The following is a 17,042-nucleotide window of genomic DNA, read 5'->3' on the forward strand; positions in this document are numbered from 1 at the left end:
GTGTATAATACTCTTAACATCTTTGTCTGGCAGCTGTTCTATGGACTTGTCAAAGGCACTGTGTTCCTCTTATTGGGGAACATGAGGCACTGTGTTCCTCTTAGTGGGGAACATGAGGCACTGTGTTCCTCTTATTGGGGAACGTGTGTAAGGGCTTTACCCTCTGGTCGTCCCTCATGGCACCTTGTTCCCTTCATAGGCCTCTGGTCGTCCCTAATGGCACCTTGTTCCCTTCATAGGCCTCTGGTCAATAGTAGTGCACTGTATAGTACAGCCGGGACGTTAAACCGATCATTATCGACACCGGAAATACCGATCACTTATCGTATTAAACCGATCATTATCGACACCGGAAATACCGATCACTTATCGTATTAAACCGATCACTTATCGACACTGGAAATACCGATCACTTATCGTATTAAACGATCATTATCGACACCGGAAATACCGATCACTTATCGTATTAAACCGATCATTATCGACACCGGAAATACCGATCACTTATCGTATTAAACCGATCATTATCGACACCGGCAATACCGATCATTATCGACACCGGCAATACCGATCATTATCGACACCGGAAATACCGATCACTTATCGTATTAAACCGATCACTTATCGTATTAAACCGATCATTATCGACACCGGAAATACCGATCACTTATCGTATTAAACCGATCACTTATCGACACCGGAAATACGATCACTTATCGTATTAAACGATCATTATCGACACCGGAAATACCGATCACTTATCGTATTAAACCGATCATTATCGACACCGGAAATACCGATCACTTATCGTATTAAACCGATCATTATCGACACCGGCAATACCGATCATTATCGACACCGGCAATACCGATCATTATCGACACCGGAAATACCGATCACTTATCGTATTAAACCGATCATTATCGACACCGGAAATACCGATCACTTATCGTATTAAACCGATCATTATCGACACCGGCAATACCGATCACTTATCGTAGGCAGTAACCTATACTAGAGAAATGTGAAGTTTGAAATGAAGTAAGTTTGCCAATATGGTTTGTTAATGGGACAATTGACTGCTACAACCATCTAACTAGTAGTTTAAAGGAGAATAATAGAAACTGTGGTGCAGATTCATGTTATAAACAGATTGTTCTATTTATCAGTATCGCATCAATTCAGGCAATTTCTCACCATATGGATTTTGGTCCACATCACCCAGCTCTACTATTGAGGGAATAGGGTGCCGTTTTGGACTCGGCCCATGTCTGTCTCTGTATACTGTCTGCATGGTGTCTCTGTTTCTCCATCCCTCTCTCTAGCTCTGGTCCTGGGCGTCAGTGAAGGAAGGCTGAGCAGTAACACCCTGGACCAGAGCTAGAGTATCTCTTCTGTCTGGAGGATTTCTGATGCTTTAAGGCAAAAGCTGAGAATGTTTTCTGATTTTTAACAGTTTTTCTACCGACTTTAAACAATAAAGTTTAAAACATGACACGTTTTAAATGTTCCTTTGTATTGTTTACTCAAATGTTGCCATTGTATTGTGAATAGCGTTAGCTCAACTCTGTCCTCGTGTGGTTGAAATGGTCGGTGTTATTTCATAGTCACATGATACTAGAGTCGGTCTCCCTCTCTCAGCATTAATAAATTCATAATCTCTTGTGGAGAGACTCAAGTAACATCTGACACAATTATTCTCAATTGTTGTAGTTCCGGGTTTCCGAGATTAACAAGTTCTTTCAACTTCTCTGTGAGATGAAAACCAGGACATCTTCCCCCTGGATTAGTTCTGACATCTACATATTTTCCTCCCTTCATTTCTACCTCTTTCCTTTCTTCCCTCGGGCCTGTCAGAGCTGCTCCAGAGAGTCAATAAAGATAAGCTGCTCCAGAGAGTCAAAGATAAGCTGCTCCAGAGAGTCAAAGATGAGCTGCTCCAGAGAGTCAATAAAGATAAGCTGCTCCAGAGAGTCTATAAAGATAAGCTGCTCCAGAGAGTCTATAAAGATAAGCTGCTCCAGAGAGTCAATAAAGATAAGCTGCTCCAGAGAGTCAATAAAGATGAGCTGCTCCAGAGAGTCAATAAAGATCAGCTGCTCCAGAGAGTCAATAAAGATAAGCTGCTCCAGAGAGTCAATAAAGATCAGCTGCTCCAGTGAGTCAATAAAGATAAGCTGCTCCAGAGAGTTAATAAAGATAAGCTTCTCCAGAGAGTCAATAAAGATAAGCTGCTCCAGAGTCAATAAAGATAAGCTGCTCCAGAGAGTCAATAAAGATAAGCTGCTCCAGAGTCAATAAAGATAAGCTGCTCCAGAGTCAATAAAGATAAGCTGCTCCAGAGAGTCAATAAAGATAAGCTGCTCCAGAGAGTTAATAAAGATAAGCTGCTCCAGAGAGTCAATAAAGATAAGCTGCTCCAGAGTCAATAAAGATAAGCTGCCCCAGAGTCAATAAAGATAAGCTGCTCCAGAGAGTCAATAAAGATAAGCTGCTCCAGAGTCAATAAAGATAAGCTGCTCCAGAGTCAATAAAGATAAGCTGCTCCAGAGAGTCGATAAAGATAAGCTGCTCCAGAGAGTTAATAAAGATAAGCTTCTCCAGAGAGTCAATAAAGATAAGCTGCTCCAGAGTCAATAAAGATAAGCTGCTCCAGAGTCAATAAAGATAAGCTGCTCCAGAGAGTCAATAAAGATAAGCTGCTCCAGAGAGTCAATAAAGATAAGCTGCTCCAGAGTCAATAAAGATAAGCTGCTCCAGAGTCAATAAAGATAAGCTGCTCCAGAGAGTCAATAAAGATAAGCTGCTCCAGAGAGTTAATAAAGATAAGCTGCTCCAGAGAGTCAATAAAGATAAGCTGCTCCAGAGACAATAAAGATAAGCTGCTCCAGAGTCAATAAAGATAAGCTGCTCCAGAGTCAATAAAGATAAGCTGCTCCAGAGAGTCAATAAAGATAAGCTGCTCCAGAGTCAATAAAGATAAGCTGCTCCAGAGAGTCGATAAAGATAAGCTGCTCCAGAGAGTCGATAAAGATAAGCTGCTCCAGAGAGTCGATAAAGATAAGCTGCTCCAGAGAGTCGATAAAGATAAGCTGCTCCAGAGAGTCGATAAAGATAAGCTGCTCCAGAGAGTCAATAAAGATGAGCTGCTCCAGAGAGTCGATAAAGATAAGCTGCTCCAGAGAGTCGATAAAGATAAGCTGCTCCAGAGAGTCGATAAAGATAAGCTGCTCCAGAGAGTCGATAAAGATAAGCTGCTCCAGAGAGTCAATAAAGATGAGCTGCTCCAGAGAGTCGATAAAGATAAGCTGCTCCAGAGAGTCGATAAAGATAAGCTGCTCCAGAGAGTCGATAAAGATAAACTGCTCCAGAGAGTCAATAAAGATAAGCTGCTCCAGAGAGTCAATAAAGATAAGCTGCTCCAGAGAGTCAATAAAGATAAGCTGCTCCAGAGAGTCAAAGATGAGCTGCTCCAGAGAGTCGATAAAGATAAGCTGCTCCAGAGAGTCGATAAAGATAAGCTGCTCCAGAGAGCCAATAAAGATGAGCTGCTCCAGAGAGTCGATAAAGATAAGCTGCTCCAGAGAGTCGATAAAGATAAGCTGCTCCACAGAGTCAATAAAGATAAGCTGCTCCAGAGAGTCGATAAAGATAAGCTGCTCCAGAGAGTCGATAAAGATAAGCTGCTCCAGAGAGCCAATAAAGATATGCTCCAGATAGTCGATAAAGATACTACTAAAGCCTCCGTCCTGTTGGAGTGGATGTTAGTGTCTTCTGATGTCAGAGTGGATGCCATAAATTAGCTGCGTCATTTTATAAACCGCGAGGTTCAAAGCGTGGGAAAAAAGTAGCGACTTATAGTCCGGAAATTACGGTAGTCTTCTACACACGTCAGGAGTGAAAGATAAGCATTCAGGAGTGTGTGTGTGTGTGTGTGTGTGTGAGAGAGAGATCAGACAGGTGTTTGTTTTTGTGTGGGATGTCTAAGTGGGATATGGGGCTGGGATTTTCTCTCTTTAAAAAGTATTGTATGTAGTACACAACAGGTCAGTAGTGTCTGTCTGGAATCTATCAGCGATTAGGAGAAAACATGTTCACTCTCTCTGGAGAGGATTGGGACCTCTGCTTTGATTCTGTCTCACTGGAGAGGAATGGGACCTCTGCTTTGATTCTGTCTCACTGGAGAGGAATGGGACCTCTGCTTTGATTCTGTCTCACAGGAGAGAAATGGGACCTCTGCTTTGATTCAGTCGCTCTGAAGAGGAAGGGGACCTCTGATTGGATTTGTGATTAGCTCAAAGCAACCATGTCTACTGGAGAAGATCTTCTCTCATCACGACAATGCTGGAGGTTTAATATCACATCGATCAGCAGAGGATCTGTTATATCTGTCTGATAGATGATCAGCGGGGTATCTGTTATACAGTGCCTTGCGAAAGTATACGGCCCCCTTGAACTTTGCAACCTTTTGCCACATTTCAGGCTTCAAACATAAAGATATAAAACTGTATTTTTTTGTGAAGAATCAACAACAAGTGGGACACAATCATGAAGTGGAACGACATTTATTGGATATTTCAAACTTCTTTAACAAATCAAAAACTGAAAAATTGGGTGTGCAAAATTATTCAGCCCCTTTACTTTCAGTGCAGCAAACTCTCTCCAGAAGTTCAGTGAGGATCTTTGTTGACCTAAATGACTAATGATGATAAATACAATCCACCTGTGTGTAATCAAGTCTCCATATAAATGCACCTGACCTCTCAGAGGTCCGTTAAAAGCGCAGAGAGCATCATGAAGAACAAGGAACACACCAGGCAGGTCCGAGATACTGTTGTGAAGAAGTTTAAAGCCGGATTTGGATACAAAAATATTTCCCAAGCTTTAAACATCCCAAGGAGCACTGTGCAAGCGATAATATTGAAATGGAAGGAGTATCAGACCACTGCAAATCTACCAAGACCTGGCCGTCCCTCTAAACTTTCAGCTCTTACAAGGAGAAGACTGATCAGAGATGCAGCCAAGAGGCCCATGATCACTCTGGATGAACTGCAGAGATCTACAGCTGAGGTGGGAGACTCTGTCCATAGGACAACAATCAGTCGTATATTGCACAAATCTGGCCTTTATGGAAGAGTGGCAAGAAGAAAGCCATTTCTTAAAGATATCCATAAAAAGTGTTGTTTAAAGTTTGCCACAAGCCACCTGGGAGACACACCAAACATGTGGAAGAAGGTGCTCTGGTCAGATGAAACCAAAATTGAACTTTTTGGCAACAATGCAAAACGTTATGTTTGGCGTAAAAGCAACACAGCTCATCACCCTGAACACACCATCCCCACTGTCAAACATGGTGGTGGCAGCATCATGGTTTGGGCCTGCTTTTCTTCAGCAGGGACAGGGAAGATGGTTTAAATTGATGGGAAGATGGATGGAGCCAAATACAGGACCATTCTGGAAGAAAACCTGATGGAGTCTGCAAAAGACCTGAGACTGGGACGGAGATTTGTCTTCCAACAAGACAATGATCCAAAACGTAAAGCAAAATCTACAATGGAATGGTTAAAAAATAAACATATCCAGGTGTTAGAATGGCCAAGTCAAAGTCCAGACCTGAATCCAATCGAGAATCTGTGGAAAGAACTGAAAACTGCTGTTCACAAATGCTCTCCATCCAACCTCACTGAGCTCGAGCGGTTTTGCAAGGAGGAATGGGAAAAAATTTCAGTCTCTCGATGTGCAAAACTGATAGAGACATACCCCAAGCGACTTACAGCTGTAATCGCAGCAAAAGGTGGCGCTACAAAGTATTAACTTAAGGGGGCTGAATCATTTTGCACGCCCAATTTTTCAGTTTTTGATTTGTTAAGAAAGTTTGAAATATCCAATAAATGTCGTTCCACTTCATGATTGTGTCCCACTTGTTGTTGATTCTTCACAAAAAAATACAGTTTTATATCTTTATGTTTGAAGCCTGAAATGTGGCAAAAGGTCGCAAAGTTCAAGGGGGCCGAATACTTTCGCAAGGCACTGTATCTGTCTGATAGAGGATCAGCAGAGGATCTGTTATATCTGTCTGATAGATGATCAGCAGAGGATCTGTTATATCTGTCTGATAGAGGATCAGCAGAGGATCTGTTATATCTGTCTGATAGAGGATCAGCAGGCTATCTGTTATATCTGTCTGATAGAGGATCAGCAGGCTATCTGTTATATCTGTCTGATAGAGGATCAGCAGAGGATCTGTTATATCTGTCTGATAGAGGATCAGCAGAGGATCTGTTATATCTGTCTGATAGATGATCAGCAGAGGATCTGTTATATCTGTCTGATAGATGATCAGCAGAGGATCTGTTATATCTGTCTGATAGAGGATCAGCAGAGTATCTGTTATATCTGTCTGATAGAGGATCAGCAGAGTATCTGTTATATCTGTCTGATAGAGGATCAGCAGAGGATCTGTTATATCTGTCTGATAGATGATCAGCAGAGTATCTGTTATATCTGTCTGATAGATGATCAGCAGATTATCTGTTATATCTGTCTTATCAGCAGAGTATCTGTTATATCTGTCTGATAGAGGATCAGCAGAGTATCTGTTATATCTGTCTGATAGAGGATCAGCAGAGTATCTGTTATATCTGTCTGATAGAGGATCAGCAGAGTATCTGTCTGATAGATGATCAGCAGAGTCTGTTATATCTGTCTGATAGAGGATCAGCAGAGGATCTGTTATATCTGTCTGATAGAGGATCAGCAGAGGATCTGTTATATCTGTCTGATCAGCAGAGTATCTGTTATATCTGTCTGATAGAGGATCAGCAGAGTATCTGTTATATCTGTCTGATAGATGATCAGCAGGGTATCTGTTATATCTGTCTGATAGATGATCAGCAGAGTATCTGTTATATCTGTCTGATAGAGGATCAGCAGATTATCTGTTATATCTGTCTGTTCAGCAGAGTATCTGTTATATCTGTCTGATAGAGGATCAGCAGAGGATCTGTTATATCTGTCTGATAGAGGATCAGCAGAGTATCTGTTATATCTGTCTGATAGAGGATCAGCAGAGTATCTGTTATATCTGTCTGATAGAGGATCAGCAGAGGATCTGTTATATCTGTCTGATAGAGGATCAGCAGAGTATCTGTCTGATAGAGGATCAGCAGAGTATCTGTCTGATAGAGGATCAGCAGAGTATCTGTTATATCTGTCTGATAGATGATCAGCAGAGGATCTGTTATATCTGTCTGATAGAGGATCAGCAGAGTATCTGTTATATTTGTCTGTTCAGCAGAGTATCTGTTATATCTGTCTGATAGAGGATCAGCAGAGTATCTGTTATATCTGTCTGATAGATGATCAGCAGAGTATCTGTTATATCTGTCTGTTCAGCAGAGTATCTGTTATATCTGTCTGATAGAGGATCAGCAGAGTATCTGTTATATCTGTCTGATAGAGGATCAGCAGAGTATCTGTTATATCTGTCTGATAGAGGATCAGCAGAGGATCTGTTATATCTGTCTGATAGATGATCAGCAGAGGATCTGTTATATCTGTCTGATAGAGGATCAGCAGAGTATCTGTCTGATAGAGGATCAGCAGAGTATCTGTCTGATAGAGGATCAGCAGAGTATCTGTTATATCTGTCTGATAGATGATCAGCAGAGGATCTGTTATATCTGTCTGATAGAGGATCAGCAGAGTATCTGTTATATCTGTCTGATAGAGGATCAGCAGGCTATCTGTTATATCTGTCTGATAGAGGATCAGCAGAGGATCTGTTATATCTGTCTGATCAGCAGAGTATCTGTTATATCTGTCTGATAGAGGATCAGGATCAGTCTGATAGAGGATCAGCAGAGGATCTGTTATATCTGTCTGCAGAGTATCTGTTATATCTGTCTGATCAGCAGAGTTATATCTGTCTGATATATCTGTCTGATAGAGGATCAGCAGAGTATCTGTTATATCTGTCTGATAGAGGATCAGCAGAGTATCTGTTATATCTGTCTGATAGAGGATCAGCAGAGGATCTGTTATATCTGTCTGTTCAGCAGAGTATCTGTTATATCTGTCTGATAGAGGATCAGCAGAGGATCTGTTATATCTGTCTGTTCAGCAGAGTATCTGTTATATCTGTCTGATAGATGATCAGCAGAGTATCTGTTATATCTGTCTGATAGATGATCAGCAGAGTATCTGTTATATCTGTCTGATAGATGATCAGCAGAGTATCTGTTATATCTGTCTGATAGAGGATCAGCAGAGGATCTGTTGATATCTGTCTGATAGATCAGCAGAGGATCAGCAGAGGATCTGTTATATCTGTCTGATAGAGGATCAGCAGAGTATCTGTTATATCTGTCTGATAGAGGATCAGCAGAGTATCTGTTATATCTGTCTGATAGAGGATCAGCAGAGGATCTGTTATATCTGTCTGATAGATGATCAGCAGAGTATCTGTTATATCTGTCTGATAGAGGATCAGCAGAGGATATGTTATATCTGTCTGATAGAGGATCAGCAGAGGATCTGTTATATCTGTCTGATAGAGGATCAGCAGAGTATCTGTTATATCTGTCTGATAGAGGATCAGCAGAGTATCTGTTATATCTGTCTGATAGAGGATCAGCAGAGTATCTGTTATATCTGTCTGATAGAGGATCAGCAGAGTATCAGTCTGAGAGTCATCTGTTATAGATCTATCTGTCTGATAGAGGATCTGTTATATCTGTCTGATAGATGATCAGCAGAGGATCTGTTATATCTGTCTGATCAGCAGAGGATCTGTTATATCTGTCTGATAGATGATCAGCAGAGTATCTGTTATATCTGTCTGATAGAGGATCAGCAGAGTATCTGTTATATCTGTCTGATAGAGGATCAGCAGGCTATCTGTTATATCTGTCTGATAGAGGATCAGCAGAGGATCTGTTATATCTGTCTGATCAGCAGAGTATCTGTTATATCTGTCTGATAGAGGATCAGCAGAGTATCTGTTATATCTGTCTGATAGAGGATCAGCAGAGGATCTGTTATATCTGTCTGTTATATCTGTCTGATAGAGGATCAGCAGAGTATCTGTTATATCTGTCTGATAGAGGATCAGCAGAGGATCTGTTATATCTGTCTGTTCAGCAGAGTATCTGTTATATCTGTCTGATAGAGGATCAGCAGAGGATCAGCAGAGTATCTGTTATATCTGTCTGATAGAGGATCAGCAGAGTATCTGTTATATCTGTCTGATAGAGGATCAGCAGAGGATCTGTTATATCTGTCTTATCAGCAGAGTATCTGTTATATCTGTCTGATAGAGGATCAGCAGAGTATCTGTTATATCTGTCTGATAGAGGATCAGCAGAGGATCTGTTATATCTGTCTGTTCAGCAGAGTATCTGTCTGATAGAGGATCAGCAGAGGATCTGTTATATCTGTCTGTTCAGCAGAGTATCTGTTATATCTGTCTGATAGATGATCAGCAGAGTATCTGTTATATCTGTCTGATAGATGATCAGCAGAGTATCTGTTATATCTGTCTGATAGATGATCAGCAGAGTATCTGTTATATCTGTCTGATAGAGGATCAGCAGAGGATCTGTTATATCTGTCTGATAGATGATCAGCAGAGGATCTGTTATATCTGTCTTATCAGCAGAGGATCTGTTATATCTGTCTGATAGAGGATCAGCAGAGTATCTGTTATATCTGTCTGATAGAGGATCAGCAGAGTATCTGTTATATCTGTCTGATAGAGGATCAGCAGAGGATCTGTTATATCTGTCTGATAGATGATCAGCAGAGTATCTGTTATATCTGTCTGATAGAGGATCAGCAGAGGATCTGTTATATCTGTCTGATAGAGGATCAGCAGAGGATATAGAGGATCAGCAGAGGATCTATCTGTTATATCTGTCTGATAGAGGATCTGTCTGATAGAGGATCAGCAGAGGTTATATCTGTCTGATAGAGGATCTGTTATATCTGTCTGATAGAGGATCAGCAGAGGATCTGTTATATCTGTCTGATCAGCAGAGGTCTATGTTATATCTGTCTGATAGAGGATCAGCAGAGTATCTGTTATATCTGTCTGATAGAGGATCAGCAGAGTATCTGTTATATCTGTCTGATAGAGGATCAGCAGAGTATCTGTTATATCTGTCTGATAGATGATCAGCAGAGGATCTGTTATATCTGTCTGATCAGCAGAGGATCTGTTATATCTGTCTGATAGATGATCAGCAGAGTATCTGTTATATCTGTCTGATAGAGGATCAGCAGAGTATCTGTTATATCTGTCTGATAGAGGATCAGCAGGGTATCTGTTATATCTGTCTGATAGAGGATCAGCAGAGTATCTGTTATATCTGTCTGATCAGCAGAGTATCTGTTATATCTGTCTGATCAGCAGAGGATCTGTTATATCTGTCTGATAGAGGATCAGCAGAGGATCTGTTATATCTGTCTGATAGAGGATCAGCAGAGTATCTGTTATATCTGTCTGATAGAGGATCAGCAGAGGATCTGTTATATCTGTCTGATAGATGATCAGCAGAGGATCTGTTATATCTGTCTGATAGAGGATCAGCAGAGGATCTGTTATATCTGTCTGATAGAGGATCAGCAGAGTATCTGTTATATCTGTCTGATAGAGGATCAGCAGAGTATCTGTTATATCTGTCTGATAGATGATCAGCAGAGGATCTGTTATATCTGTCTGATAGAGGATCAGCAGAGGATCTGTTATATCTGTCTGATAGAGGATCAGCAGAGTATCTGTTATATCTGTCTTATCAGCAGAGTATCTGTTATATCTGTCTGATAGAGGATCAGCAGAGTATCTGTTATATCTGTCTGATAGATGATCAGCAGAGGATCTGTTATATCTGTCTGATAGAGGATCAGCAGAGTATCTGTTATATCTGTCTGATAGATGATCAGCAGAGTATCTGTTATATCTGTCTGATCAGCAGAGGATCTGTTATATCTGTCTGATAGATGATCAGCAGAGTATCTGTTATATCTGTCTGATCAGCAGAGGATCTGTTATATCTGTCTGATAGATCAACGTAAAGACCATGATGATCCAGTCTCAGCCAGAGCAGAAAGGACTGAGAAACAGGGATGCAGGATATCTCAATGTGTCCCCTGCAGGCAACGATTTGCACACGGCACACACACAGAACCAGGAAGTTTCGTATTACTCTTGTGGAGGCCACTCCTCTTCCTCTGCACAAACAAGGAAATTGAAAGTTATCTCTGATACTCCTCTGCGCCGTTTGTTAGTGAGTGTCAAAATGGCAGAGGCATTTTTTGAAGATCGGGATTCATTTAGCTGTTCAATCTGCTTGGATATACTGAAGGATCCGGTGACTACTTCCTGTGGACACAGCTACTGTATGTGCTGTATTGAGGGCTGCTGGGATCAGGACGATCTGAAAGGTGTTTACAGCTGCCCAGAGTGCCGACAGACCTTTGTCCAAAGGCCTGTTCTGAACAGAAACACGTTGCTGGCTAAAGTGGTGGAGAAACTGAAACATACTGCTCCTCCTGCTGCTCCTCATGCTGCTCCTCATGCTGCTCCTCATGCTGCTCCTCATGCTGCTCCTCCTGCTCACTGTTATGCTGGACCTGGAGATGTGGAGTGTGATTTCTGCACTGGGAGAAAACACAAAGCCCTCATGTCCTGTCTGGCGTGTCTGGTCTCTTACTGTGAGACTCACCTCCAGCCTCACTATAATTTCCCTGCCTTAAAGAAGCACATGCTGGTCAAAGCCTCCACACAACTACAGGAGAAGATCTGCTCTCAACATGACAAACTGCTGGAGGTTTACTGTCGTACCGATCAGCAGTGTATCTGTTATCTGTGTACCATGGATGAACATAAAGGCCATGATACAGTCTCAGCTGCAGCAGAGAGGACTGAGAAACAGAAGCAGGTGGGGGAGAAACAACAGAAATCCCAGCAGAGAATCCAGGAGAGAGAGAAGGAGATGCAGGAGCTGAGACAGGCTGTGGACTCTCTGAAGCTCTCTGCACAGGCAGCCGTGGACGACAGCGAGAGGATCTTTGCTGAGCTTATCCGCACCATGGAGACAAGGTGCTCTGAGGTGAAGGAGCTGATCAGAGACCAGGAGAAGGCTGAAGTGAGTCAGGCTGAAGGCCTCCTGGAGCGACTGGAGCAGGAGGTGGCTGAGCTGAGGAGGAGAGATGCTGAGCTGGTGCAGTTCTCTCACACAGAGGACAACATCCACTTCCTCCAGAGGTTTAAAGACCACAGTGCCCCCCCTGTTTCTGAAGAGATGCCTGCCGTCATCCTTAACCAAAGTCGTGATTTTAAGACGGTGATGACCTCTGACCTCCAGGAAAAGCTGATGCTCTGCTGTAAGGAGGGAGTAGTGGAGATATCAGCAGCAGTGAAAGCTGTCCACATACTGCAGTCAGCAGAGCCAAGCACCCAAGCAGCAGCATCTGTCGCACAATATCACGGGAAGTATTATCAAAAATACTCTTTCAAGAATATATGTGTTCATTGTCGCAAGACAAAAATGTGGCATGGCCCCATGGGTAAATGTTTATAGTTTAATTAAGGAGTGATAATACTATCCTCATCTTGTAGATAAACTATGTGCCAGGAGAGAGTGTGTGTGTTTGTTGTGTGTCACAGTTCAACTTAACCTTTTACTTCACTACATTCCTAGATAAGTTAACGTACTGTTTACTCCACTGACACCCAAAAATACTAGTTTTAGAATGCTTAGCAGGACCGGAACATTATCCAATTCACGCCCTTATCAAGAGAACATCCCTGGTCATCCCTACTGCCTCTGATCTGATGGACTCAATAAACAGAGAACATCCCTGGTCATCTCTGATCTGATGTACTCACTAAACAGAGAACATCCCTGGTCACCCCTACTGCCTCTGATCTGGTGGACTCAATAAACAGAGAACATCCCTGGTCTTCCCTACTGCCTCTGATCTGGCACAAATGCTTCATTTGTAAATGATGTCTGAGTGTTGGAGTGTGACCCTGGCTATCTGTAAATAAAAATAAATAACGTAAAAAATGGTGCCGTCTGGTTTGCTTTAAATAAGTAATTTGAAATTATTTATACTTTTTTGATACTTCAGTATATTTAAAACCAAATACTTGTAGACCTTTACTGGATGACATTTACTTCAGTCATTTCCTATTAAGGATCTTTACTTTTACTCAAATATTGTAAAGGTTTTCCTCCTCCTCTTCTGATGAGCTGAAGGCAAAGGACGGAGAGACAGCCTGGTGCGGGGGGCTGCCACTGGAGGGCTGGTGCGTGGAGGTGGCACGTGCAGGCGCACTGGAGCTCTTGAGCACCGAGCCTGCCCAACCTTACCTAGTTGAATGCTCCTGGTCGCCATGCCAGTGCGGCGAGGTGGAATAGCCCGCACTGTTACGTTCCCCAGTTTATGTGTTGTAGTTTGTGTATTTGCATGTGTTTATTTCAGGAAATGGCTTCCTGAAATCCCTCAAGCAGCTGATTGGTCGACTCCATGGCTAAGTGGAGAGCTGACCCCGCCCCCTCGTCAAGACACAGCTGTCTCCAATTACCCATTCCTTCTGAAGCTATATATAAAGCCAGTGTTCTGTTCAGGAGAGAGATTTTGCTGGAGGTTGATATTGCTGAGGATCATTGATGGGAGGTCATTGCAGAGAGATTTTTGCTGGGAGGTCATTGCAGAGAGATTGAATGTGAGAGAGGTCATTGCTGAGAGAGAAGGCTGATGGCTGTGGATAATTTACTATGTTGGTTGTTGGTAGCAGCTGGTATGTTCTGTGAGTTTGTTGCTCAGGTAGAGCTTATTTGATGTCCTTTGTTTCTTAGTTTGTTTGAGCAATTATTTGTTCTCCTGTTTCATTTGTTCCCAGGGGGGGAAGGGGACGGCACCTAAGGAGTGCTTAAGCAAGAGGCCCGCGGGCATACATATACCCGTAGTATATTCATTGTCTAGGCACACTAGGTAAGACCTGGTCTGACCACCCCCTGTATTTTGGTTAGGGCACCAGGTGGTGCTAAATTAGGTAAGTGGTGGGTAGGCAGGTAAGATAGGAGAGGGGGCTTTGAGATTTACTTTCTTTGCTTTGGTTCCGTCCAGCCCCTTTTCCCCATATTTCCGTGTAAAGGAATAAAGTCCTTGTAAACGGTACCACATTCTGTCTGTTGTCATCCTTACTCACGCCTACAGTCCATACCTCTTTCACTTCACGGAGAGTTGAGTTATAGCAGGGTGTTGCGTTCCCTCTTCATAGAGGCGTGCGTAACACACACTGGGCTGTGATGGTGAACCGGGGACACCATGCGTAAGGCTTCATGGCACCTGGCTCGATGCCCATTCTAGCCCGGCCGATACCGCACCGGGCTATACACAGGTCTCCTACCTGGCTTCACCACACTCCCTGTGTGCCCCCGCCCAAGACATTTTTGGGGCTGTCTCTCGGGCTTCCAGCCGCTCTGCCGTGCTAGCTCCTCATAATGGCGCCTCTCTGCTTTCGCTGCCTCCAGCTCCGCTTTGGGACGGCGATATTCCCCTGGCTGAGTCCAGGGTCCTTTGCCGTCCAGAATCTCCTCCCAAGTCCATCTCTCCAGGTATCGCTGCCTCTCCTGCTGCTGCTGCTGCCTGTTACCACGCCGCTTGGGCCTTGGTTGGTGGGTGTTTCTGTAAAGGTTTTCCTCCTCCTCTTCTGAGGAGGAGTAGCAAGAAGGATCGGAGGACCAATGCGCAGTGTGGTAAGTGACCATACCGTTTATTTAAAAAAACATACACTGAACACTAAGAATTCAAAACAATAAACGTGAACAAACCGAAACAGTACCGTACGGAAACAAACACCCACAAAACAACAGTGAAACCCAGGCTACCTAAGTATGATTCTCAATCAAAGACAACTAACAACACCTGCCTCTGATTGAGAACCATACTAGGCCAAACACAGAAATAGAAACACAAAACATAGACTGCCCACCCCAACTCACGCCCTGACCATACTAAATAAAGACAAAACAAAGGAAATAAAGGTCAGAACGTGACACATATGACAATTGGGTACTTTTCCCACCACAGGTTAAAGCACTAAATAGTGTTTGTGCTGACCAACTGCTTGGGCAGGCCTTATTTCCACTGACCAGTGCTTATCTTTATGTTCCCAGGACTCTGCACACACACTGCCCTGTTCCTGCCACGGCTCAGACCATTAACCGTGTAGGTTTACCGGATCACTGGCTCTGCATTACCTTGTGACTGCAGTATAACTGCCTTCAGCCTGCGGAGATTCTCAAAGACCTTGAGTCGTCAGAGTGGAAATAGATTTCTGCAGAATGTTGACTGTGGACATGGACTGTGTTCATAAGGACTCAATTGTGTGCAGCTATCTCAGGTACTGCATCTCAGTGCAAGAGGCGTCGCTATAGTCCCTGGTTCGAATCCGTGATTTGGAGTCGCACAATTGGCCCAGCGTCATCCGGGTTTGGCTGGGGTAGACCGTCAGTGTAAATAAGAATTTGTTCTTAACTGACTTGCCTAGTTACATAAAGGTTAAATAAAAACAAATAAAAACATCTCAAAGACTGTTGAACGGTTTCCACTGTGGAGGATAATGGTGTTGTTGAGTACAAACCGGCAAGTAACGAAGCAAACACTTTAGAAAAAATTTAAAATACGTAACCACCAGGGAAGACCAACAGATGTCCCAGAAAACCACTAATGTGAAGGAAAGAGTTGGAGAATGAAAGACCAACAGATGTCCCAGAAAACCACTAATGTGAAGGAAAGAGTTGGAGAATGAAAGACCAACAGATGTCCCAGAAAACCACTAATGTGAAGGAAAGAGTTGGAGAATGAAAGACCAACAGATGTCCCAGAAAACCACTAATGTGAAGGAAAGAGTTGGAGAATGAAAGACCAACAGATGTCCCAGAAAACCACTAATGTGAAGGAAAGAGTTGGAGAATGAAAGACCAACAGATGTCCCAGAAAACCACTAATGTGAAGGAAAGAGTTGGAGAATGAAAGACCAACAGATGTCCCAGAAAACCACTAATGTGAAGGAAAGAGTTGGAGAATGGAAGAGCAACAGATGTCCCAGAAAACCACTAATGTAAAGGAAAGAGTTGGAGAATGAAAGACCAACAGATGTCCCAGAAAACCACTAATGTGAAGGAAAGAGTTGGAGAATGAAAGACCAACAGATGTCCCAGAAAACCACTAATGTGAAGGAAAGAGTTGGAGAATGAAAGACCAACAGATGTCCCAGAAAACCACTAATGTGAAGGAAAGAGTTGGAGAATGGAAGAGCAGTACAGATGTCCCAGAAAACCACTAATGTGAAGGAAAGAGTTGGAGAATGAAAGACCAACAGATGTCCCAGAAAACCACTAATGTGAAGGAAAGAGTTGGAGAATGAAAGACCAACAGATGTCCCAGAAAACCACTAATGTGAAGGAAAGAGTTGGAGAATGAAAGACCAACAGATGTCCCAGAAAACCACTAATGTGAAGGAAAGAGTTGGAGAATGAAAGACCAACAGATGTCCCAGAAAACCACTAATGTGAAGGAAAGAGTTGGAGAATGAAAGACCAACAGATGTCCCAGAAAACCACTAATGTGAAGGAAAGAGTTGGAGAATGGAAGAGCAGTACAGATGTCCCAGAAAACCACTAATGTGAAGGAAAGAGTTGGAGAATGAAAGACCAACAGATGTCCCAGAAAACCACTAATGTGAAGGAAAGAGTTGGAGAATGGAAGAGCAGTACAGATGTCCCAGAAAACCACTAATGTGAAGGAAAGAGTTGGAGAATGAAAGACCAACAGATGTCCCAGAAAACCACTAATGTGAAGGAAAGAGTTGGAGAATGGAAGAGCAGTACAGATGTCCCAGAAAACCACTAATGTGATGGAAAGAGTTGGAGAATGGAAGAGCAGTACAGATGCTGTATGCTGTACTTTATTGTAATAAGAGTGAACCTCTGGGTTCAATGAAAGGTGTGTTGTCGACAAGCACACTG

At 42.7% G+C, this 17,042-nt stretch overlaps 1 protein-coding gene across 1 annotated transcript; it reads left to right on the plus strand.

The window, feature by feature from the left end:
* Positions 1-11,245: 11,245 nt before the first annotated feature.
* LOC139413443 (E3 ubiquitin-protein ligase TRIM47-like) lies at positions 11,246-13,070 on the plus strand. The gene has a single exon (XM_071160844.1). It carries the CDS (start codon positions 11,298-11,300, stop codon positions 12,579-12,581), a length of 1,284 nt encoding a protein of 427 aa, XP_071016945.1. The 5' UTR covers positions 11,246-11,297; the 3' UTR covers positions 12,582-13,070.
* Positions 13,071-17,042: the final 3,972 nt, after the last annotated feature.

The sequence above is a fragment of the Oncorhynchus clarkii genome, chromosome 1 (genome assembly GCF_045791955.1).
Source record: "Oncorhynchus clarkii lewisi isolate Uvic-CL-2024 chromosome 1, UVic_Ocla_1.0, whole genome shotgun sequence".
Classification (NCBI taxonomy): Eukaryota; Metazoa; Chordata; class Actinopteri; order Salmoniformes; family Salmonidae; genus Oncorhynchus; species Oncorhynchus clarkii.